Here is a 25,725-nt window from a genome sequence, read left to right as displayed (position 1 = left end):
ATGGCAAGGAGGATTTTATTCCAAATCTTCTTATGTGGTTTTATCAAGGCTTCTTGTATATGGAAAAAGTGGAGAAAAGGAAAATTCACTCACAGACATCACTAAAAATGATATTGCCAAATCCTCTGCGGGATTTATGGTCACAAGACAACAACCGACATCAAAACATTGCGTATAATTTTTTATAGTGTTGCTCAGAACAACCATTTGATGTCATGTAAGAAGCTACCGATCTATTTAGATCTACAATAGAAATTTGGTCCTCAAATTTGATATCTTTCACAAAAAATGAGATACATGTGCTCAAATTTTACGGGTGGCGTTCTATTAGAGTGTTTACGGTATATGAACAGATTTCCAAGACAGTTATTTTCTTACAATTTATTTCGGTTCCTATCAAAGATGAAAAGTAGTTGTCAGCTAATAAACCGTTCATCATAAGATCACCAAAATTTTATCAGTTGATACATTTTTGATTTCTCCTATAGGAGCCGAGATAAACGAATTCAAACTTGATAGTGTGAGGGCCCCTGTATTACAGGTCCTCTGGTAATGATGGATTTCAAATGCAAAAAATCTCCAAAAGTATCTATGGAAAATTTGAGAAGTTGTAAAAACGCAATTATTTTTCAGGAACAAAAAGTTTCAAGGAACACAGCTTTCTAGAAAAATTATCATTTTCAGAAGCTTAAAGGCCAAAAAATTACCAAAATGAACAAGACGAATTGATGTTAGCACCATTTTCTAGTTTTTCCAATAATGAAACCGAAAATTTATAAATTATTCAGGTACAAAGGGTCCAGAGCTGTCTAGAGAAGAAAAGTGGGTCAGGGGGGACGAAACTAAGTAACAAAGGGTTACAGGAAATCCATGACTTTTTGTCGACGTCTCTTCTTCTTTTGCTTCATCCCAGTCTTCTGTTTTTCCTCCTTTCCTCTTTTTTTGGGTTTGTCATTCGTTTTTCCTTCATCATGGAATATTATTATTCTTTCTTTTCTCACTAAGAAGCAAAAGTTGGAGGGGATATAGCAAGAGATGATGAAGAAAAATAGAGAAGCTGACTTCTTCAAAAAAGAGTAAATAGCAAAAAATTGGATTACCTCGAAATCCGATTTTGTTGGGCCTACAAATTAATCACTTTCTCTTTATTATTTTTTCCATTTTCTCTTATGACCTGCATAGGCACGTTCCTTCATGGGACAGGTGGGATTATAACATCGGCATTGAAGGAAATTTATTTATTCAAAAGCTGAACTATAATATAGAATTTGAATTACAATACAAAACTATGGGGGTTTTATTTGCTCAACAAAAAGGGAAAAAGGAATGAAAAGCATTTTTTTTTTCAGTGAATGAAGTTTAATGATGTTACACACGTTCGGTGGGGAGTTGGTCTTCAAAAGAGAACAAGTTCAAAAATAAGGCTCGTGGTCGGGTGAGGAAGAAGAAAAAGAGTGTATAGAATTGTGTTGAATAGAATTCATGGAGGAAGGAAGAAGGGTACATTATGTGAGTTAAAGCGCAGGAGTCAATTCGAAATTAGACATGAAAAAATAGCGTTGGAAGAAAAAAAAAGCAGTGGGAAAACAAGTGGGCGCCTATATAAGCTAACTAATAGGTCCAATGAGTTTAAGCGGTGTGCTCGACAAATGCAGGAGCTGGAGTGACAACATCTTGGTGTGGCTCCACATGAACATCGCCAGCGTTCGACGATTCGTCGCTGCCCGACTTGGTGCGTTCACGCTTCGGCGCCTGAAACAACATTGCATTCCAAATTAGTTTCTGCAAAATCCTCCTCTCACCTCTCCATCACTGCTGCTGCTATTTGTTTGATCCTCATCCTCTTCTTCTTCATGACAGAACGTCTCCTGGTCGTTCAACGTCTTCTTGTTCCATCCGCGAACCTGTTGTCCCACACTTTGTTGACGTTCCAGGGTGTTGGATCTGGATCTCAGGGTGGAGGCATGGTCCACAGTCAACTCGTGAGGCATGCACTTCATTGGAGCGCGGAAATAGTAGAACGATGGGTAGTGGACCAGATTGTAACAGGAGGATGCGTAGACGTCAGCGTATCTGAAAATAGAAATTTGCCATTTTCGAATAATTATATTCATGTATGTTTCTAAGCGAATTCAATGAACCGGAAACTGATATCACTGATATCATTAATTCGAATGTAGGGATTATTTTAGAAATAACATCATAGATCACCTCTCGACTTGAGCTGCGAAGAAAGTGGTTCTTCCCCCGGTTCTGAAAAGACTTCCCAAGCATCCATACTCCTCATCCATTTGGTTTGTGAGCTTCTGAAAAAAATCGCATTATCAGATTTGTCTCCAGTTTCCGTTCTCTCCCGGAAACCATGCACTCACTCTAATCTGATCAACGATATCCTTGACAACCGGCTTGTGACGGGACGCGCCATCCAAGTTCTTGTAGATATCAGCCAGTGTGCTCTCCATACGACCCATCTCGTCAAACAACGGCTTGGAGTCGGTCCATACGGTCAACTCGTTGACCAGTTCAGGGACCACGAGGAAGGTTCTCCATCCTCTGGATTTTTTGGAACGAAGCACGTCTCCGAAGATGTGGTCTCCGACGTAGAGCACTTCCTTTCCACGGCACTTCATCATTTTTTGGAAGGAATCACAGGATCCGCCAGAGTAGACAACACCCTCTCGAAGTGGTCCCGTGTGGATTCCCAACTTGTAGGCTCCAGTCTCAGTATTGACCTCTCTGAATACAGTACCCTCGGCGAACCATCTTGGCTTGCATGAATCAACCACAATGATATTGAAATAAGACTTCCAGTCATCTCCCAGAATGAATTTCATCATCACATTGGTATAGGCCCAGTCACTGTTGGTGAGAAGGAAGGTCTTCTTGCCGTGCTCACGGAGCTGGGACAAAAATTTTGGAGCACGTTCGTCACGGATGACATATTTCTCTGGATCGTCCATCACTTGCTTCTTCATCGAGCTCTCCACATGAACCCAGTCAATGACTCTTCTCAAATCTTGGAAGATGGACTTGTATGACATCATCACTTCGCCACCCTTCACTCCGGTCTTATCAGTGAGCCTGGAATTTTCCAATTTTTGCAGTTCTCCCGTCGCGCTAACTTCACTTACTGCGAATAGTTATCGTGCTTGTCGAAGAAGTCAATAAGCTGACAGATAAGATGCGTTTCTGGCATGTTGAACAACGTGTTCAGCACATAGACACGGGAGTCGGAGAGTGGAAGGTACTTGTTCGGGTACATCTCCTCGATTTCATGGCTGAAAGTGGGTTTTTGATAATTCTGTGAACTTATAAGTCATACTTCTTCAAGAAACGCAGCCCATGAATTCCACCAAGAATATTTCCAAATCCATCAACTTTGAGCAAGTTACCATATTGGAATTCAAACCAGAGACCTGAGAAAAAATTGGGAATAGTATTTTTTTAAGACGATTTGTCCACTATCTTTTCCACCCCTAATACCATCTTACACCCCGCTTACCCTCCGATTAGATGAAGATTACACACACCTCGATGAACTTTTATGCAATTTTTTCTTCGGATTAGGCTTGAAGACCGAGGTCGCCGCTTTCCCTCTCCTACCAATAAAATTCGTCGTATTCAAGTTCTATGTCAAGGAAAACCGCAAGATGTCGTTCACGATAAGATAAAGATTTACGACGACTGTTTTTAGACATATGACGGTCACACATCCCGCAGAAGTTTTTTTTTGTTTCAACCATAAAAAATTCAGATTGCAATCTTGTTCCCTAAACCAGAATACAAAAGTTTATGGCGTTTCGCATGATCTGTCATTCCATTTTAATTGGATTGGCAGACAGGTCAACTATTTCAAAATGACATGTGAGCAACAAATGGAATCTGGGCTGATGCAAAACTCACCACGAACTGGGAAAATTGGATCGTATTTGAAATTTAAGATTTCCTCTGGATATCCAGTGTCTACCAAGCGTTGAACGGCCATGTTGAATGCGAGGTACTCCATATCTGGAGTCTTGTACTCTGAAAAATAATTTTTTAAGATTTGGGAACTAAAAATGAGCAACTCACGAACTAGGGTGTAGTCCATATCGAACCCAAAATGAGTGATCTTCTCCAATCGGAGAGATCTGTTGACGAAGACTCTGGAATTTTCAGAAATTTCAGACATAGTATTAATTTTCTAATTGCTGTCAGCATGTTCTAGATGCTAGAAGCCTTGATAGCTGAGCCACACCAGGTAAATATACCTTTCATCGACATTCGAAGACCAGTTAACCATTTTTGTTCCGTGTTTGGTTAGTTCGAGTGGCGCCAGAAAAAAATTAACGATATTAATGATATATGGACCTTGAGAGAGCAAAGAAATCAAACGGCGAAAAAAGTGCAAAAGTGAATTAAACCCTGAGTCGACTCCAAGAGCCCTCAACGATAAGAAATGATAACGAGGACGACGACCCGGGTGTTGAGACACCCAGTGGCCTCTTTTGTAGTGGGCAGACCTCAAATTAAGGAACTTATCAACGCATTTTTCTCGGTTGCTGTTGCTGTCTGTAGGGCAATAAAGCCTCTGCGTCTTTGGAATCTGACAATGCAACCAAGGAGAGGGAGGAGCGGAACGATAGTTGGAAGGAGAGGAGTGAATGGAAATGGAACTATTGCATGTGAAAGAAAAAGTGACCGTGATAATTGCATATGCACTTTTTAAAATCTAAATCAGGGATGGCTCTCAAATCAAAAAAAGTTGCGAGAAAAAAATTATGCGACCTTGAATTTCCTCGATTTTCAAAATTTTCACTCGTCCGGAACGAATATCCTTTATAAGTGTCACCTCGAATTTTTCAAATGTTCCACTATAATAATTTCTGCTATACTTTCTGATTCTATTCTCTTCCTAAAACCACCTACCCAAACAAAGTTTACGCATGACAGAGCAATTTCCTAGCGAAGAAACTAACAAAAAAAAATTTGAGGTGGGAGGGATATTTCAAAATAGGGGGAAAAAAGAATGAGGTAACAAGTTCGAAGGTTTAAAGCAGAGCAAGTACCCCTCCAACTTCTTTTTTGTGCTCTCATGCTCCCGTATGAGAGCACGGACTATTGTTGAATTCGCAGTGCTCCTCTTTTCTGTTGTCTTTTTTCTTCGTCGCCTTTCCCCCTACACCCATCAATTTTGGTGCGTTCTTGAAGAGTGTACGGAACAGAGAAGAAGAAGTGACGTTCTTTTTTTTGCGATTCTACTGGTCAACACAGCTCATTGCTGGAGAACAAAAAAGAGAAAACGAACAACACAATTTTTTTCAATTAACTTTTGGTCCTTTTAACCATTTTCAGTAGTCTGGAGCTCGGCTAGTTAATTTCCGAACGCTTTGAAAGTGTTGGAAGGTATAAACAGAAAACAGACCTAGATTCAAAACTTAGGATCCACAGAATTTATCGAAAAATCCTCGTTTTTCAGCTATCGGCCGATTTCTGATGGACACCGGTTTTTCATGATTTCAGTACGAAATGGTCCAAAAAAGGCATATTTTAGATATCGGCAAAAAACTAAAAAAAAAGGAATTTTCGAAAAACTCTGTGAACGCCAAGTTCTCAGTATAGGTCTGTTTTACACCTTCAAACATTTTCAAATTGATCGGAAACTTGATAGTCATGCTTCAGGCTCTTGAAACTAGTCAAAATGGTCGAAAATCGACTGAAAAACTGTATAGGAGTCTGGAAATCTGGCAGAAAATGATCAAAATGGCCGAAAATCCGGTGAAAAATACGTTTTTCTATAAAATATCTTTTCGACTGATGCTATATACCTTTTTTTGGTATTGCCAACACTTTTTGTTCCCGCGCATTTTTATTTTCCACGAATCATAAAAGTATCACTCACCTCTCCGATGGGTTTCTTTTGTAAAACGAACGATCGACGGGCTGCATGATTGTTGTATTCTTTTCTATTCGCTCTGAAAAAAGAATGTATCATTTCTGAAACTGCAAAAAAAAAACGAAAAGAAGAGAAGGAACATGCGCGGCTTCTAAAACAAGAGCAAAACATCCCATTTTCTCCGGTTTTATTAGCACGGAAGACGAAAAAAAAAGAGAAGGAGTCACAAGAAAACCACATGCTTTTTTGAGAAAGAGGGCGAAGAGGGATCATCATTTTTTGATTATCGAAAGTGTTTTATAAACAACAAGAATCTAGAATATTATATAGACACGGCGTCATCACGTCATCTGGCGCCTTAATCAAGTTGTGTGGTCATCAGAAGAAGACTTTACTATTTTTTATTTCTTTTTCCTCTTATTTTGCTCACGTAAATGGTATAAGAAGATCTTAAGGTATTCGCAAAACTACTTAAAAGATAAAATGACGCAATAGAAGTTTCTGGAAGTTGACGCAGAGAATGCTTAGCGCAACAGAAAATCAATACTCTGCTAGTAAGAGGGAATGCACCACGTCCCCCCTTCCTGTGACCTCCCCCTCCCTCATATTTTCGCATATCGCTTTTTGCTGAACAAACGTTATGTGTCATTTAGGTATTTAAAAATTTTGGCTCGTGAAACGAGACCTTTCAAAAAAGTGCATTTCGTACAGTAGATCGTGTAATGCTTTCTTGGAAAAATGAAAAGAAAGTTTCCTTGATTCTACCTGTCAAGCAACTTTGAAGACAAAGGAATCGAAAGTGCAGTAAAATTAATATTAAAAGACATAAAATGATAAAATGGCCTCACCTAGAGATAAGAACTCCACACCAATACTAAAACTAAAAAGTGTGGAAAAGGAAAATTTAAGGGAAAGTGCAATGCATCTGAACTGTCTCTTTGTTCAATTTGTGCACACATGTGTCCCTTCATCAATCTTCGCTGCTGCAGAGAAAACGAAAATTTTCGAAATGAACTCTCTGGCAAAAAAAACCTCTATTACACTTTGTCCAGCCGACCAGCTGAAGGAGATAAACAAGAAAAGAAAAAAGAAGGAAACTTCATAAAACTAGTGTAATATCAGCGTTTTATGACCAAGGAGGTGGCAATAAAGAGGAATAAAGAGGAGGAACATTATTAAACCAACATTTTTCAAGATAGAGAAAAAAAATAAATCTAATAAGAAGGAGAAGCGGAAGTGAAGCTATGGGGTGAGAGAACAAGAACTTGTGAAAAGATTTTCGAAATGCGATATGGGGTGTGGGGCAGAGAGAGAGACAAATTTTTCTTGAGAAAATAAACCGTTTGTTAAGCTTACCGGGGAGCCCCAAGGCTCTTAGGTACATAAAACTGGAGCTATTTTTAAAGATATTAGTTGATAAATGAGAAAAAAGATCAGTTGATTTTATCAGGTCAGAAGACTCATAAAACGTTTGAGAAATGAGACAAAAAAAAATGAGAAAGACGTGTGATTTTGGAATTCGCTGGATTTTTGGGAACAGGTGATTCCAATAAATAAATCATTGTTTATCAGGCGGGACGCTGTTATGAAATATCAATTTTGGATTTTCGAACTGTGATCAGTGGTAAACAGTACAAAAAGTAACAGCTCAAATTACACAACTTCTCGGTTTGAAAACACTAAAACACAGATTTCTAAATAACAATATTCTGAAATTCGTCAGAACTTCAAAGAATAAGGACAGGATAACCCCAAGACATTCTCGAACTTTGAAAACTTACATGTTTTCAGTATTCAAACTCTCAAATTTTGACATTAAAAAAATACATTTTCATTAACCCAAGAACTTTGAAATCACAAAATCTCAAAAGTTGGGAATTCCAGAACTTTGGAATATTGACGTTTCACGACCTTAGAATCTCAAAATTACTAAATTCTTCAATTTCGGAAATTTTGAATTTCAGCATCTCCCTTTTTAAGAATATCAGAGTCTCAGAACCTGAAAATGTCGGACTCTCCAAATCTCAGAATCTCAGAATCTCAGAATCTTAGAACCTCAGAATCTCAGAATCTCATAATTTTAGAATCTTAGAATCTCAGAATCTTGAAATCTCTGGGTCTTAGAATCTTAGAATCTTCAAATCTTGGAGCCTAAGAATCTCAGAATCTCAGAATCTCAGAATCTCAGAATCTCAGATTCTCAGAATCTCAGAATCTCAGAATCTCAGAATCTCAGAATCTCAGAATCTCAGAATCTCAGAATCTCAGAATCTCAGAATCTCAGAATCACAGAATCTCAGAATCTCAGAATCTCAGAATCTCAGAATCTCAGAATCTCAGAATCTCAGAATCTCAGAATCTCAGAATCTCAGAATCTCAGAATCTCAGAATCTCAGAATCTCAGAATCTTAGAATCTGAAAATCTCAGAATCTCAGAATCTTGAAATCTCTGGGTCTTAGAATCTTAGAATCTTCAAATCTTGGAGCCTAAGAATCTCAGAATCTCAGAATCTCAGAATCTCAGAATCTCAGATTCTCAGAATCTCAGAATCTCAGAATCTCAGAATCTCAGAATCTCAGAATCTCAGAATCTCAGAATCTCAGAATCTCAGAATCTCAGAATCTCAGAATCTCAGAATCTCAGAATCTCAGAATCTCAGAATCTCAGAATCTCAGAATTTCAGAATCTCAGAATCTCAGAATTTCAGAATCTCAGAATCTCAGAATCTCAGAATCTCAGAATCTCAGAATCTCAGAATCTCAGAATCTCAGAATCTCAGAATCTCAGAATCACAGAATCTCAGAATCTCAGAATCTCAGAATCTCAGAATCTCAGAATCTCAGAATCTCAGAATCTCAGAATCTCAGAATCTCAGAATCTCAGAATCTCAGAATCTCAGAATTTTAGAATATTAGAATCTCAGAATCTCAGAATCTCAGAATCTCGGAATTTTAGAATCTTAGAATCTGAAAATCTCAGAATCTCAGAATCTTGAAATCTCTGGGTCTTAGAATCTTAGAATCTTCAAATCTTGGAGCCTAAGAATCTCAGAATCTCAGAATCTCAGAATCTCAGATTCTCAGAATCTCAGAATCTCAGAATCTCAGAATCTCAGAATCTCAGAATCTCAGAATCTCAGAATCTCAGAATCTCAGAATCTCAGAATCTCAGAATCACAGAATCTCAGAATCTCAGAATCTCAGAATCTCAGAATCTCAGAATCTCAGAATCTCAGAATCTCAGAATCTCAGAATCTCAGAATCTCAGAATCTCAGAATTTCAGAATCTCAGAATTTCAGAATCTCAGAATCTCAGAATCTCAGAATTTCAGAATCTCAGAATCTCAGAATCTCAGAATCTCAGAATCTCAGAATCTCAGAATCTCAGAATCTCAGAATCTCAGAATCTCAGAATTTCAGAATCTCAGAATCTCAGAATCTCAGAATCTCAGAATCTCAGAATCTCAGAATCTCAGAATCTCAGAATCTCAGAATCTCAGAATCTCAGAATTTCAGAATCTCAGAATTTCAGAATCTCAGAATCTCAGAATCTCAGAATTTCAGAATCTCAGAATCTCAGAATCTCAGAATCTCAGAATCTCAGAATCTCAGAATCTCAGAATCTCAGAATCTCAGAATCTCAGAATTTCAGAATCTCAGAATCTCAGAATCTCAGAATTTCAGAATCTCAGAATCTCAGAATTTCAGAATCTCAGAATCTCAGAATCTTAGAATCTCAGAATCTCAGAATCTCAGAATCCCAGAATCTCAGAATCTCAGAATTTTAGAATCTTAGAATCTCAGAATCTTAGAATCTTAAAATAGCAGACTCGTTTCTGAAACTTTGAATAGATGATGCACATCTTTGAAATGTTTGACTTCTCACTATCTTCTTCCAATGGCTTAAAAACTTCAACACTTATCAATTACGAATTTTGTTGAACTATTGATCTACAAATCGGATTATTTCAACGTGTTTCAAAATTTCAAAATTAGAGAACTCACAGTTTTGTGCTCCATATTGCAAGCTCACTGAAACAAATTGACAAAATAAAACTTTTATTTTTAAAAACAGAAAAGAAGGTCGTTTCCGGAAAAAGTGTTCACAACATTGGAAGAAAAGAATATCACGAAGACAGAAAAAACACTAGACGGTACAAGTAATGACAGTTCAAATGTGGATGCGGGGATTGACTTAGAATTTTGTGGAGTGGGAATAGGCAAAACTGGTAAATTCAGGGCGGTATACAAAAAGAAAATTACAAAGTGCTTTCGGCTCGAAAGTCGTGGGAAAAAAGCAAAAATGATACAAAAAACAAGGTAATGAGAGTTAAGTAAAAGAAAGACACTAGCGAATTGGGATCATCGGTTTCGTATCAGAGTTTGTACACGCAAAACGAAGGGTGGCTGGTGTGAATATTTTTTTTTGTTGTTTGGGATTCTGCGAGTTGTTTGAAGATGGGAGTAAAGAAACTGACATGATTCTCGATATCTTACAAAGAAAAATAGAATTGCAGATAGATTGAAGGCTGATTTGGGGGGGGGGGGGAGTTGATGAGCATATACATACAAAAAATAAGGCAGACTTGGGGAAAAGGGCTAAATGTGAGACTAAGTTTATAACTAGGAAACTTGACTAACTCTAATCGTGAGCGATGAAAAAAGTAGGGAAAAAATACACGGATTCCAAATATTTTCAAATATTTAATACTGGAAATTATTTAGCAAACACCCAAAAAATTATTTTCAAAAAAAAATTGAAACTCGTTATTTTTTACAAAATCAGTGAAGTAGTGTTTTCTCTGAAGAGTGTTGTAACTTCCTGATTGTTATAAAGGAATGATACTAAGAGGGATTTTTGAGATGGTTTTGAAACTGGTAAGACGATGGGAGGGGTGGGGGGGGGGGGGATGACTTGATCACTCGGAACTCCAATTGGGATCAATCATTCGTAGTCGGCAAATCAACTGGTCGCACAAGATTTCAGAAGTTGGAGAATCGTTGTTGATGATTGCGAATTCCACGTGAGATTTATGCTCTGGAGGTAATACGGCAACTCCGATCTCGACACCAGATGGTAGGGAGAGACGACGCATTTCGGTTACTGTAAATGAATGATTAGGATCAGTTCAGGTTTAAACTTTTAATCACGACCCCGGCCGGTCTGGTTGGGATTAGATTTTTGGGGAAAATACTGTAAAAAATCTAATAGTGACCCCTCGATTTTTTAAGCCAATTTATCTCGGCTTCTGCAAGAGATATCAAAAAGTTCTAAAATATTTGTGTTAATATGTCAAACATTTCATCCGTTGAATACTTTCGTTATCTCTTACAGAAAATTAGATTAAAAATTACTTAAGGTTGAAAGTTGAGCGGCAGTCCCTGATACGAGTGATATACACCTAGTGATAGAGTGATATACACCTAGTGATATTTTTTGTTACTTTTTGAAAAATTGAAAAACCAAAAGGTGGATCCTTATGTGATAATAACCTACTGATATTTTTTGAAAATTGAGAAAAACCAAAAGGGGGACCATTACGCGAATTTTCACCAACTGATATTTTTCGAAAAATTGCAAAACATAAGGGGGACCCTTATCTGATTTTTACACAGATTTTTCGTCGGCGAAATTTTCAGTATCAGGGCCTGGTTGAGCGGTTTATGAGAGCTGTTAGAATAAATTTAATAGAATTCTGCTCATAGATGTTTCGCCCTACGCGAAATTCAAAATTCAAGAAGAAATTTTAAACTTTCAAACAAACCTTGTGGCTCGTAAACCATTTCCTGAGTCTCTGCAAATGGGATCTTGAGAATGTTCAAACTGGATTTTAGCTCCTCCACAACTTCGGCAAATGGTAGTGTGCACACAATGCTCTGAAACATGTTTTTCAATTTTCAATACATTTTGAAATTATTTTGATTTGATTATCAATTTCAGAACGAAAACGTTGAGAAGGTATACTGTACATCACAAAGTTTGTTATATTTTGAAATTAATGAGAAGCAAGTCCTATAATTCAAGAATGAAAACTGGGAATTTCGAATTCTTAGATTCTGGGATTATGAGATTTCTAGATTTTGAAATTTCGAGATTTTGAGATTCTGACATTCTGAGATTCTGATCTTGGAAAAAAAGCTTGTTTTTTTTTTGGAAAAAAGTTGTGTTTGACATCTAATCAAGCTGAATTGTAAATATTGAGTGTTTAATGCTTAAACAAAATTAAAAAAAATTATTTTTTGCTGACCTTTTTCCGGAGGTGGGGTCGGACTGAAAATTGCATTTTTGAAGCAAAATAACATTTTTTTTTCTCAAAAACTAATATTTTGTGAAAAAAAATTGATCAAAAAAATTTTTTTTTTTGTTGAGAAGTTTCTACCGAAAAAATTCCTTTCCGGGCCGGACTTTCAACGATTTTTGCAATCATGAAAATTTTAAAGTTTTAAAATTCTGAAATTCTGAAATTCTGAAATTCTGAGATTCTACGATCCTAGATATCTGAAATTTTTAGATTCTCAGATTTTTAGATTATAAACTTCTTTGCCTTTGTTTCGAGACTTGAAAATCAATTTTTCTGGGCTTATCTGAAATTTTCAATTCCTTAATCCCTTTTCTGTTTTTGCAAAACACTCTGTATTAAATATCTACAGAAGCGTGCGGCAGCAATATTTTGTCATAACTCTCCTACTAGAAAACTAAAATTGACTAAAATTATTTCGATTATCGCTGCTAATCAAGTTGTAAGTTGTAAGAGACACTCTCCAAATGCACCTATTTATATAAACATTTTCTTTTCTGCTCAAAGACCTCTCTCCTCTATTTCTCACCCTGACTCGATCATCCATGCTTCTGGTGGTTTGCTCCGGCGTTGACATTCCCGAAAAAGAAGTCGATGAGAAGCCGATCGCCGTCGCGGGTCGTTGGCCAAAAACCACTTCTTGCGCCTGAGAAATTCAATTTATATAATCAGCAAAAGTGTTGAACTTACATTTTTTTGGAATATGCTAACCGGATCAAATGAGGAAGCGGATGGAGCAATGTTATGTTGTCGGTTGTACTCGTCGGTTATTGATATTTGTGGGCACGCCAGTGAGCTTCCCTCGTTGGTGATTCTGAAAAAAAACACTTCCTGATTGATTAAGATGGCCTGAAAATCTCCTACTGTGATTGTGCACATCCATGAGAAAGATTTTTGAACTCTTTGTGCAACCTGGAGATGTCGTTGTTTGTTTGTAAAGCATCTTTAAAGATCTTCTCAAGATGAGACTGTTGTTGTTGGGATAATGATGGTGAAGCCCAACTGCTCCTTCTCTCCGCTGGCGGCGCTTTTGCATACGGTGTTCTTTGATACCTTGGAATGGGATTTTGTACACCACCTCCAATTTGGTTCCCAAGACAATGTACAGTGTTTCTTTTGCCACCATATTTTGCAAGATACGATCTTCCTTCTTCTTCAACAGTTGGAAATGAAACTGGATTAGCGGACAGATTTGCAAGATGTTGCTGAAGATCGAAATTCGTGGGTAATAAAGTTTCTCCTGCAGACGCGCGACGTTCACTTTTGGGCACTGGAAGCATTTTGGACAGATCTGTTGTTGGAAACGCGCCAAGCGCTGGGTGTAACGATGGGAACGGGAATTCGGCAGCTTGTCCTTCAGGCATTGGTGGAAAACCAAGAGGACTCATTGTGAAGTTGTTGAGTAGAAGATTTGGAGGTGGAAACTGTCCCATCAGGTTTGGTGATAGCAGTTGCTCACTAGCACAGAGTGTGTGGCGTCTGAAAATGTTATTATTGAGATGAGAATGTAGGAAAATCATGGCGGTTACAAAAATTTTGTTGTCATTGGGGTGCAAAATGATTCAGTGATAAAGTATCCTGAATTCGGGCGCAAAAAATACCTGAGAATTTTGAATTTTGTACCCGCGAATAGTGGATTTTGTGATTTCAAATCACTTTATACCCCCTAGTATCTCCGAAATATTGTACCCTCCGATTTGTGTGTCGAGGTTGTAAGTTGAATTTTATCCAAAGTTTTAGAAATGAGAAAATAAAGTTTGCAAAAAATGCGCATTTTTGAGTCGATTTTGCCCAATTTTAAGAGAATGGAGCTCGACGGACAAGTTTCCAATCACTTAGAAATTTTTGAGCAAGTAAAACAATCCTAGATTGCAGACTTTGCATTCACAGAATTTTTTTAAAATTTCCTAGTTTTGCAACTATTTGCCGAATTCTAAAAAACGCCTATTTTCTTCTGTTTTCAATACAAAAACGAGCCAAATCAGATGTATTTCAGCAATCGGCAAAAAGCTTAAAAGTTAGGATTTTTTGAAAATTTCTGTGATTACAAATTTTTAAACTAGGTCAGTTTTACACTCTCTGAAATGTTCAAAACAGTCCAAAACTTGACAACAGAGCTCAAGATTCCTGAAGATGGCCGAAATTCAACAGTAATACATATTTTGTATGCATGTCTTATTGACCGGTACTGTATACTCTTACCGATTTTCAAATCTATTTCCCATTAGATCCAATCCCCTTGGTAACGTAAACTGCTTATGATTTGGTTCCAGTGAGCTCAATGGAGATTCATCGCACAGATCAGAGTTCGATGAGTCATCGGAATCCTGAAAATCAAATAACTATTTCTATCCCCAACGTTTTTTTTTTTCACATACACAATCCGGACTCGACAAATTCAGCTGTGCCAGCTGATGAGCCGATATAGTTGGTGTTAGTGGTTGCTCATCGACGTTTGCCCGACCACTCAGAATTGATCCCCGCGAACCTCTTCTTGGATACTCTTCACCTGTACCTTAAAACCATAACGTTTCGCCATTATTCATCTTTTATTTTTTCTTGATCAAACCTTCAAGAGACCCGATTTTGACCTTATCAGCCAACAATTCGTATGTTGCGAAAATCGGGCTTTCAAAGTTGCGTCCCAAGACGGCCTGAAAAAAGAGAGGGGTTTATTCTTATCACTTTGACCATCTTTTTATGTGTTTGCATCTAATTTTTTCTATTTTCTACATCATGTCCTATTTATAGAACACCTATTTCTGATATCTATTGTGTGATATGTCCTTTTTTCTCCTAAAAATGCTTTCTGGTTCTTTTCGTCCGTTTCAAAGCACACTATCTGCAACATATATGCTTTTGATAATGACACAAAGTGTCTAGTGGTCGATGAAACCTGATAAACAGGTTCAAAGTCGGAAATGATTATATGTGTTTTAGAAATGTTGATATATTTTTTGATGGTGATCAATCCCCGATGTTATAAACATGTGCTCCTTTGAAATGCTCCAATAAAAGAGCTGAACAGAGAGTACAGAGCCATTCAACCGGATAAACTATTGAAAAGCGGAAGAGCAGAACGAAGTATAAATAGAATGAAAAAAGTGCTTAAAATCTCCCACTCACATCAATAATTTGCTCTTCGGTCCACTTGCCATGCTGTTGCATGAACATCATAATCGTTGGATTCAGCTTACTGGGCGTTGGTCGGATGGATGATTCAAGATTCTGCACCTGCTTCTTTACATCATTCCTAATGTGCATCCATCTATGTGCGAGAACGTTCTGGATTGTCATTCGTTTCGTGGGATTCAACACGAGCATTTTCCGAATGAAATCAGCACATTCTGAAAAGAAGGGAAAGAACGATTACGTCATCTGTCTTCCGGTCTGCCACCACCCCGAGAAGTGTCACACTCACCAACAGAAACCCAATACGGAATCTTAACGACGCCAGAGAGAACGGATCTCTTGAGATCGTTTACTGATTCACTGCCGAAAGGAAATCCGCCAGTCACGAGAATGTATAACAACACACCCATGGACCAGATATCAGCTTTCATGCCGTCGTACGAGTTACCTGCAAAAGGTTATGCATTTTTTTTTCTTGTTTCCTAGAAGTGAGGTACCTAATAACAATTCCGGTGCCGCATAGGGAGGTGAACCGCACCATGTGTTCAGCAGTTGATCGGGAGTTTGAAAATTTGAAAACCCAAAATCTGAAATTTTTAAGATTAGCAACAACCAAAGTAAAATACCCCATCTAAAAGAAGCCTACGCTTAAGCTCAATTATCTCGGTTTCTATAAAAGCTATCAAGAATCTCTCAACTAACAAAATATGAGTGATATCATGATAAATAATCTACTAATTGAAAATTAGTCGATGTCTCTTGAATAAACTGTGATAATTGAGCTCAAAGTGCAAGCGGGCTTCCATTAGATAAAATATGATACGAGGCTCACCAATCAATTTGATTTTCGAATCTTTGCCTAATAAAATGTTCTCCGTTTTCAAATCCCGATGCACTATTCCTTTATTGTGAAGATAGGACACTGCAGCTGCCGTTTCAGTAAACCATTTTCGAGCAATATCCTCTGTCACACGACCTTTTCCCATCAGAGTAGCTGAAAATTTTTCCAAATCAATTTTGCATTTTTCAGCTTAATTCCTACCATATAACTCTCCCGTGCTACAGTATTCGCTTACAATGTATAACATGTTGTCAACCCTCATGATCTGAAAATATGAACTTCAGCCTATTTTTCTGATCCAGATTACGGTACCTCATAACATTTGACAATGTGCGGATGGTCGATCATTGTGACTATCTTCACCTCCCTTTCCAGCTTTATCAGGTTCTCTTTATCCAGTTTTGATACATCAATACTTTTCACTGCCACCTGAAAATCCTCAAGGATTATAAAGTCTTTTGTAATACTTCTTCGTAAGGATTGAAAATCAGAATGAAGGTCAAAAATAGTACACTGAACATCTGGGATTAAGAGGGATTTCAAGAACACTTTTTCTCTATTTGGCTGAAAAAACTACAGTAATCTAGATTTGTTCTCAATGAATCATAAATTAAAAATCATAATTTTTATGCAACCAAAAAAGCAGCTGCTCTAATTCTATGATTTATGTTAAACAACGAACCTTGGTCTTTGCAATCCTGTGCCGTGCTATCCGAACCGTCGCGAAATTCCCCTTTCCAATCGCACGACCAACATCATACAGACCTATCTGAAACATAATAGAGTTCATGACTGAAAACAAACTGTCAGTTCGCTTTTTTTCCTTCCGCCTGTTTTCCCGCGCTCCCTCTGTTGACTATATTAGCAATATTTGTTTTGTGGAATGGAATCGTTCCACCCGCTCTTAACTCCATATGTGGTTTGTAGCAGCACGGAGCGGCGCGTGCAGAAGAATTCAATTATTATAAAATGGATGATACTTTCATCATCATTAGATGCCCTTTTTCTAGGCGATAGAAAAAAAATAAAAAATTCATAATACAAGTTTGACAAACTCTGATCACACAAACAGTGTCAAATTTGTGTAATACACTACCTTCTGCATTGAATAAGAAGGCCTCAAAGGAGAAGACTGAATCGAATCCACATGGTTGACAACGGTTGGGAAGCAGAAAGAAAGTTTATGGGATTTTTTGAAGGAGTTTATGCCAGGCGCCATGGGAAACTTCTGAATGTCAGACTTTCTTTCCCTCTCGCGGTAAAGATCAAGAAGAGAAAGACAAAAGGAAAACTAATCGACTTTTTGCTGCTCTTTCCTTTTTCTAATGAGATCTACAACATCTGAGAGAGGAGAATTGTGCCAATAAAAATGCTAAAATGCACGAGGAGAGGGTGTGTGTGTCAGAATAGCCAGTAAATTTTCTATGCAACAAGTAAGTACATAATCGCATCGGAAGCCGAGTTCCTTGGAAGAAGAGGAGGCAGAAAAAAATTTCGAGGCGAAAATCACGCAGTCCAACAAAAACTGAAAACACATGAGGTTTTAATCGCGGCAAAGCGATTGATCACTCAGGCATAAATAATCGTTTAAGAAACGTTTGGCATCTGTTTCCTCAAACTAAGCGACGGAAAATTAAATTGCCACCAACTAGTATATGTAGTCTCCACTCTCAAACTCTTGATCTCAAAAATGCTCTCTTCTGCTTCTAAAACTTTTTTTCCCAAACTTCAATTTCAAATATTCTCTGGATAAAGAGAAAGAGGGAGTGAGAGAAGGAGCGGGGTGAGGAAGAGGTAATCGAAAACTCTCAGAAAAATGGGAAAATGGATGAGAAAAAAAGGAGGAAGCTGGCGAAAAAATTCCTGAACGGACGGAAAAGAGCAAAAAAACGAACTCTTCTCAAGCATCCCACAAGTGTCCCGCCGGCTTGATTTATCGGGACGTATCCCCAGAAAAGATTTCTAATCTAAGATGAAACGGGTTCCCATGAAAGTCTCAAAAGTGTTCTTTAAATTTTACAATGTACTCAAAAAGTACCAAGTCTCAAAGCTCATTTCTTCTAAGCAATCCCATTAAACCAAATGAGTCATCTAATTAGAGCGGCAATGCTGCAGAATCAGAGCCCCCAAGAGTAGAAAGATTGATGAGAGAGAAGGAGCACGAAGAGAAGGACAACAACAACAACAACAAGAAAAAAAACAGAACACCCACCTTTTCAAGGCCCATACGCCGCTTTGGCGCAGCCGCAGCCATTGCAGAGTTGGTGTGGCGCCTGAATGCGACAAGATAGTGTCGTAAGTTAAAACAGAGAGTGCATAGAGTTTTACCACCAGACGCACATATACATACATACACGCGCTCTCAGACACTCTCACTCTAACGCTCGTCGCTTATTGGACCTCCTCCTCTCCCTACTTTTTCCCGCGCTCCGACTTTCTCTCTCTCTTCTTTCTTCTCTTTCTCTCTCTCTCGATCTCACGCACCTCACTCACGCTCACCATCAAGCCAAAGGCGTCTCGCACACATACATATACACATCACACACTTCTTTTCTTGCCCGTGTCTTTCGCCTTTTTTCTTTATCGCACTGTGTCTTCTCGATTCGCCCCTTTTTTCCCTATCCGCCTCTTGCTATCACGCTCTTCCTCCACACTCGCTCTCACACTTAGGCCTTCGGCATCCACATACAAATACACAGGGAAAAAAACGCACACACGTCTCTCTCTCTCTCTCTCTCTCTTCCCTTTCTCTCTCTCTCTCTCTCTCTCTCTCTCTCTCTCTCTCTCTCTCTCTCTCTCTCTTTCTTTCTGAGGTCCCTGCTGGTTCCGAACTCTCTCTTCCTGACTCACACAATGCATTTTTTTTCAAAAAAAAAAGAGAGAATGCTCCGGTTGCGTGAGCAAGTTCAAAAAAACTTCTCACTTACCTCCATGGTTCATTGAATCACACATGCGTGCCCCCGCTTCTTCCCAGGGGCAATTTTTTTTTGTATACAGCTGCGGTGTGATTGTGGTCATGTACGATTTATTGCTTTCTAGTCGCTCTCTCGTGATAAAGATTCTCATGGGAACAATGATGATGTCCATCATCTTCATTTTACCCTAAAATGATTTATTGCCTGAAATATCAACCTAGGTAGCCGTTTTAAGAGAAACAGTAGGCAGGAAAATTGATATAAAGTGGAAATGATGATTGGGACAAGAAATGATCGGATAGAGGGGAGTAAATGAGAAATCTGGTGAAAAATGCAGAGAATGAAATAGGAATGGGTACAAAGAGAACAAGAGTGGGGATGCCCCTTGACGATGAAAAGAATACGGGATGCGGCCTTATCTAATAAAATGAAATTGAAGAGCATGGAAGAGCAAAGGGGAGCAAAGGGAAGGCGTGGTAGGAGCATCGGCTATTTCCGAAAAAGGAAGCAGCTGTGGTGACGTATCACTCGCCTTTGAAGAGCATCCACAAGCGAGGAGACTCGATGTACGCTGGAACAAAAATTGTTTTTCATTTTAAAAATCACTACACATCTCTCCTCACTGGATTCCAAAAGGTTTGGTCAGAAATTGCGTCCCAGCGGTTTTGTCCGGTTTAAAATTATACGGGACGCGATTTCTTACCAAGCTTTTTGAAACCCTGTCGCCCTTACAAATTGAATCTTTTGATGCTAGATATCCTGTGTTTTGAAGACGTGGCCACTCATATCACCCTGAATCATTGTCTTGTGCTGGCAAATTGGGCAGACGTAACCGTGCTCATTGAGATTATGCTCCTGGAATGAAAAAACAAAAGTTCAGTGACTTTAATGAATGTCATGGGATGGAAAGAATAATCTCATTGTGACTCCCCGACTTCCCCAATTCGCGTAATAACATTGATTTATATTGTTATTCTCTACTTTTTGTCACTAATCTCCGTGACGATAACATTTAGCCCACACATGATGATCCTTTTATCAAAGATATTCATTTGAAAATGGTGTATTGGCACACTTAAGGGGTCCTGGATTTGACCAATAGGAGCGGTCAACAGAATATGCAGAAACTTGTTTTCGACGGTTTTCGAATATTTTGATCATTTTCAGAAGACAGGAGCTCGGCTGTCAGGTTTCCGATCATTTTAAAAGTAGTAAAGGGTGTAAAAAAGTCTAGATTAAACACTTTTACAGAATGGTTGTCCATTCGTTTTGGGCCCGTTTTTGTACTGAAAACTAAAAAAAACAAGTTCTTCAGAAAGCGGCAATTTACTCAGAAACTGAAAGTTTTCTAGAAATTTTGTGAATGCAAAGTTTTAAACTTAGCTCTGAGTGTTTGGTAACTTAAGAGTTGAGTTCAGACTCCTGAAAATGGTTCAATCACTGAAAAATATTTTTTTATATCTCAATGACCGGTACAGTACCTCCATGTCACTATATCTATTAGCACGATAATCGCAGATTTGACATTCGAACTTGATAATTCCCGTGTGAATTCTCTCGTGGGTATAACGCTGAAAAATGTTCATTAGTGAGAAAAAAATGAAATTTTTCTCACCGCAGTTTCATTAATGAAAAGCTCATCGCAAAAATGACACTGATATGTGGTTGTGAAGACATGAGACATTTTCATATGCTTCCGAAGTTTTCGTGGTGTCAAAAATCGTTTTAGGCATTCTTTGCAGGAGAATCCTGAATTCGCACCACGATGGAATTTGCTACGATGTTTGAAGAGGCGTTGTTCGGTGACCATGTTTTTAACAGGAGTGCAGTCAAAACAGACATAGGTCTGAAAATTGGATTTTTGAATACCTATGTATCTAGTTTGATCATCGTTCATTGGAATCTCGAAGTGACTTTTGAGTCAGAAGCACCACATGATTGACCTATAATCTAAGAAATTGTAGTTTCTGACTAGGTCCTTTTGAGGCAAAATGTCTTTTTGAAAGAATTCATGAGGATGTTTCTACCAAAGGAAAAATTGAAAAAAATGGAATTCTGGATTTCTATAAAATTCGTAAAACTCTTGACTTAAAAAGCCGGAAGTAAGTCTAGAACTTGGAAGATACTAAAAATAGTTATTGACCTGAATTTTTCGTTAGATCTGTGGAAGCCCATATACTCGATTTTGCCTGATTACGGTATTTGTTCTAATAGTCCCCCATCACTTACACTTCCGGCTTGATTATCTCCATTCCCATTAGATATATCAAAAATATGTCAACTGATAAAATAGTGGCGGTATCATGATAAATAAATCATCGGTTGGCAATTATTCGATATCCCTTACAGCAATTAAGATAATTAAGCGTCAAGTGAACTTATTGGGTGGGATTTTATTGAAGAAATGAGGTTATAAAAATTCCGACTTTGTTTCATTTTTTTTTAACATTTCGATATGAAAAATCATTCTTTTTTTATCAGATCAATTATAGAACAAGGTTGTATTTTTTATAAAAGATGGGCGGTTGAACTGGAGATTCACGTATGTTGTAAACATTTTAATACAAGCTCCCTAACCGCCCATTTGATCAAATTTATCTCAGTACCTGGACAAGATTTAAAAAGTGGTGAACTAACAAAGGTTTACCATAATATCAGAAAAAATTTGCCAGTTGATCACTTTTCGATATTTTCAACCGGCACCAAGCGAAACTTATTCATACTAGGGGCGTTCTGATAGAGCATTAGAGTTCTTGTGTCTTCTCAACGATTTGAAACTTTCATGTCTCGAAAATACTAAAAAATCTCACTAGCTCGCAGTGGTGAGTGTCCATATCCAATTCCGGAACACAGTGAAACATTTCAGACATCGTTTGAAGTCTCCAATAACAGGATGCTTCTTCACAAAATGTCTCTTTAACGAAATCTCATATCTGAAACGCATGTCACAAAATGGGGACTGTGGTGACACCTTCTTGATACTAGGTCGCTTCAATTGTCTGATTCTATTTTGCAGAGTGTTCTCCCATGGCTTTGGTTTCCCCTCTCCCGGAAGCGGAATACTGTAATCTTGATCATCTTTATTTTTATTAACTGAAACTTACTAATTAGGGTTGCCAAGCAACTCGACAACAGCATCTTCTGGTGGAATGAATGACCCAGTTTTCATCTCATCAAAAAGTTGGTGATCCCTTTCTGCCTGTTTTTGAGCTTCACATTCTTCACTCTGCTGCTCGATGAACAAATCGTAGAGCTTGGGATGTTTGTCTCGAAGATGTCGCTTATAGAGATTCTTCTCAAGGAAACGAGTTTTGCACTTCTTGCATCGGATCATCTTCTGGCGAATCATCTTTCTCGCTACACGAATATCAGCAGGCATTTCCATTTCCGGAAGCTCCTCTCCGTCACGTGCGATCAACTTGGTCTGCACTTCATGCATACGGCTAATCGGGAATTTGAAAGGATCTCGATAGCGTAAGCCAAGGCCATCAAGAACGATGTGCTCTTTCGGTGATGGCCGATGCTGCATGCGGAGATCCTCGAGAATCTGACCCACTCCAGAGAGCTGGCTCTGTCCTTTTTTTTGGTGTCTCTTCTTTGATAGGTTGCTCAGCTAAAGTATCCAAATAATCATCTGAAAAAAATAACTATTGCCTAGTAAATTAGAGAACTTATCAAACATACCGAACTGTTTCTTTTTCTCGTCTTTGCTGTAGTCGATGTTCTTCTCGAATAAGTCCCAGCGTTTAAAAAGGGTGTTGTGCATACTGCGAATAGTGTCAGGCTGTCCAAATTTCGTTTTGTTCCGGGACTTACTGATCAAGTTTACTGTAATAATATAATTTTTTCAAATTCAATAATCAATAAATTACTCATCGACTGTTGGTCCGATATCGTTTTCAACATATTCGAGCTTCATCTTGGCATTGTGCGTCTTCTGGAATTTCAAACAAGTTGGTTGGAAGCTCAAAATGAGCAGTTTTATCTGTTGAGGGTTAGAACTTTGATTAAGAAGTTCAGTTTTTATGGCGACCGGGAGGATGGAATAGACCATTTACCCTGAAAACGTATTATACAAAAATAAGAGGAAAAAATCCTAGAAATTTGTTTCATCTAGAGATTTCCAAGTTATCATGAGCCTAGAATTGTTGTGGAAACATTGAAATTACTGTATAATACTTTCAAATCGAGAAAACCTAGTTTGGCCTAAAATCGCACCTATCATGACTCTCATATGCTCTATCCGGCTCTATTCAGAACCAAAACTACCCTAAACAACTGTGAACATTAATTTTTTTAGCTTTTTTTGATAACAAAATCCTGTTTTTCTAGCCAAAATTTGTCAATAAATGAGAGCATTACGCAAAAAACTAGAATCACAATAGGCCCAAAATTCATGCACACATTACGAACACCCAGGAGTTTTCTCGTCCCTCAAGGCCACCGTCAAAACAATTTCCCTGTGGAGACGCAGACATGTACGGTTTGAAAGTGCACGATTTCGCAATCGCTTTTTTTTGGATTTGTGACCAGATTATACAGTTTCAAAAAGAAAACTTTATTTGAACATTTGTTTTTGAAATACATATAACCGGGCAGTTTGAGACAAGAACACCACTTTACACGTGGCGATGGAGAGAAAAAATTTATAAGTAGAAGATCTTTAGTTTTTGGTAACTATCCATGTGCCACCGCCATACGGTAGGAGAGATGCCGATACCTGGAAAAAGTGTATTATCAAAAATACTGTATTTGCTCTGATAAAAGCCCGCCTTGTAGTCAACTTTGAGCTCAATTATCTCGGTTCCTATGATAGATATTAAAAAACCGTCAACTGATAAAATCTTGGATAAATTATGATGAATGATTTATCAGTTGAAATTTTTTAATCTCCAGAAGGAATCAAGATATTTGAGCTCAAAGTGCTTGTACAAAGTGTACCACTATTTGAGCAACTACAGTGTATTACTATTTTAGCAACTAGTTATTAGATTTTTAAAAATCATAGAAAAAATCAAGATCAAATGATCGACAACTGTGTTTTGCTCTTGTTAAAAAAAATAAGAAGAAAAAAGTTGTTTTCAACTTACCCTAGGGTCTTGTTTGATGCGTATGTTCATGTTTCGAATGACCCTGTCATCGTTGGTCATGTGATCGATTGAAGACATCACTCCACCGCTATTAAGTGCCTGAAACAAAAAGAAATGGGTAACAACTTTCTGACATCGAGGGACCTGGTTGATGATTAGCAATCCTCCACTTCGAATAAGCCTGATCGCATGCTCGTAGTCATCCAAATAATTTTCTCTTTTGAAATCGTCCAAAAATACAAAATCAAACGTGTTGGGCTCATTAGTGGCCAATCTGGGTAGAGATTTTTCAATACTTTCAGAAGTTCGCATTTGGATTCTGGACATTTGAGTCGCAGTTAGTCTTCTGGCGTGTTTCTGGCCGACTTTGTCCCAGAAAACTGCGTAGGCAGGATGTTCAAGAGCAACGACGATTCCTCGTGAATCAACTCGTTCAGCGACGCCAAGAAGTCCAAGACCAGTAAACACACCTGAAAGTTTTTTTTTCAGGATCTTTGACGTTTCCAAGAAATGATACTTACCTATGACTAGACACCTCGAAGGTCTATACAACGACATCAGAGTCTGAACCAATTGAACCACTTCTGGTGTCACTGAACTATGCCATGAAATGTGTTGGGGAAGTGATGTGGCGGTTTGGGTATCCTGAATCTCAATTTATTTTTTGAAAATTGTGTATTCGCTTGTACCCTGAGCAAGTCTTGAATTGAATTATCAATCATTGTTGAATGACTGTAACAGTACTGGAATAGTGGATCCGAAGTTTCGAAACTCTTCAGTTTGATCGAGCATCGCTGGTCGGGGACTGAAACAGGGACTATTTTTCAAAGCATTGTTTCTAGCATGCTCACCACAAGTATCATATTTATGAATTTGTGGCAATGATGTGACCGCAATTTTCTCACTAATTGGAGGCCGTGTGAACTTTCGGGCCTGAAAAGTCGACATTTTAATCCGAATAACAATCTGATATCATACCTTGATGATGTACGGAATTCCAGCTGTGGAGCTATACACAAATGGGACCTCCGTAGGGGATATTGGGTAGGTTACTGTAGTTGTTACCGGTTCTTCAGTAGTTGTAGCTTCCGTTGTCATGGAGTGGTGAAGAAAACCGATGTAGTGTATTCTGGAGTCACAGCCGGCGTCACCTTTTTCCAAACATTGTTACGGATGATAGAAGATGGACGGATGAAAGACTCACAGGAGCTGAGAAAAAAGAAATTTTGTTATTTTAGCTTTTCAAGAAAATTGTAGAACCTCTGATAGGAATATACTTGCACCATGAACTCCATTTTCTCAATTTGTTTAAAAGATAACAACAATTGGGCAACAAATAAAATGTTTGTCATGATATCGCCAACATTTTGTCAGTTGACATAATTTTTATAATTTGTTTAAAAATTGAGAGAATTAAGCTCTGAGTGCAATTATGGGGCGGCCTTCTTTTAGAGTGTTTACAGTAGTTACCTAATTATTGGCTTAGCAACTTGGATGAATGGTCTGGTGGTGGTAGGCCAGATTTGGTACTGTGGCAACGCTTTTGAAGTTTCTGGTGTAGTTGTGGATACTG

General features: G+C 38.2%; 6 protein-coding genes across 6 annotated transcripts in view; 2 read left to right on the top strand and 4 right to left on the bottom strand.

Annotated features, from left to right (window-relative positions):
• On the top strand, positions 1-105 carry CBG27494 (the record flags this gene model as incomplete). Its single annotated transcript, XM_045239041.1, has 1 exon — positions 1-105. One exon carries the CDS (start codon positions 1-3, stop codon positions 103-105), a length of 105 nt encoding a protein of 34 aa, XP_045098061.1.
• Positions 106-1,629: 1,524 nt separating this feature from the next.
• CBG02038 lies at positions 1,630-4,282 on the bottom strand (the record flags this gene model as incomplete). The annotated part of the gene is made up of 9 exons (XM_045239040.1): positions 1,630-1,752; positions 1,803-2,073; positions 2,212-2,306; positions 2,373-3,081; positions 3,132-3,278; positions 3,323-3,416; positions 3,904-4,023; positions 4,072-4,145; positions 4,251-4,282. 9 exons carry the CDS (start codon positions 4,280-4,282, stop codon positions 1,630-1,632), a joined length of 1,665 nt encoding a protein of 554 aa, XP_045092015.1.
• A 3,086-nt stretch (positions 4,283-7,368) lies between these two features.
• CBG02037 lies at positions 7,369-9,663 on the top strand (the record flags this gene model as incomplete). Its single annotated transcript, XM_002643775.1, has 2 exons — positions 7,369-7,415; positions 8,928-9,663. The coding sequence occupies 2 exons, from the start codon at positions 7,369-7,371 to the stop codon at positions 9,661-9,663; spliced, it is 783 nt and encodes a 260-aa protein (XP_002643821.1).
• A 1,131-nt stretch (positions 9,664-10,794) lies between these two features.
• On the bottom strand, positions 10,795-18,401 carry Cbr-kin-29 (the record flags this gene model as incomplete). Its single annotated transcript, XM_002643774.2, has 16 exons — positions 10,795-10,979; positions 11,641-11,752; positions 12,704-12,820; positions 12,865-12,988; positions 13,039-13,653; positions 14,377-14,501; positions 14,553-14,689; positions 14,744-14,828; positions 15,301-15,521; positions 15,596-15,754; positions 15,804-15,893; positions 16,139-16,300; positions 16,349-16,412; positions 16,460-16,576; positions 16,830-16,916; positions 18,360-18,401. 16 exons carry the CDS (start codon positions 18,399-18,401, stop codon positions 10,795-10,797), a joined length of 2,442 nt encoding a protein of 813 aa, XP_002643820.2.
• Positions 18,402-19,477: 1,076 nt separating this feature from the next.
• Positions 19,478-22,828, bottom strand: CBG02035 (the record flags this gene model as incomplete). Its single annotated transcript, XM_045239039.1, has 6 exons — positions 19,478-19,633; positions 20,544-20,633; positions 20,678-20,908; positions 21,914-22,124; positions 22,167-22,638; positions 22,747-22,828. The coding sequence occupies 6 exons, from the start codon at positions 22,826-22,828 to the stop codon at positions 19,478-19,480; spliced, it is 1,242 nt and encodes a 413-aa protein (XP_045092014.1).
• An 897-nt stretch (positions 22,829-23,725) lies between these two features.
• CBG02033 overlaps positions 23,726-25,725 on the bottom strand; it is a gene marked incomplete at both ends in the record, with an annotated part of 3,686 nt that continues 1,686 nt past the window's right edge. The window contains 7 exons of the mRNA XM_045239038.1: positions 23,726-23,782; positions 24,153-24,622; positions 24,674-24,803; positions 24,842-24,957; positions 25,004-25,085; positions 25,131-25,281; positions 25,623-25,722. Of these exons, the coding sequence (XP_045092013.1) occupies positions 23,726-23,782; positions 24,153-24,622; positions 24,674-24,803; positions 24,842-24,957; positions 25,004-25,085; positions 25,131-25,281; positions 25,623-25,722 (1,106 nt within the window). The remainder of the gene's footprint in view (positions 23,783-24,152; positions 24,623-24,673; positions 24,804-24,841; positions 24,958-25,003; positions 25,086-25,130; positions 25,282-25,622; positions 25,723-25,725) is intronic.

Source organism: Caenorhabditis briggsae, assembly GCF_000004555.2.
Source record: "Caenorhabditis briggsae complete genome, chrX, whole genome shotgun sequence".
Taxonomy (NCBI): Eukaryota; Metazoa; Nematoda; class Chromadorea; order Rhabditida; family Rhabditidae; genus Caenorhabditis; species Caenorhabditis briggsae.
This window is presented reverse-complemented; position numbering and strand designations above follow the sequence as displayed.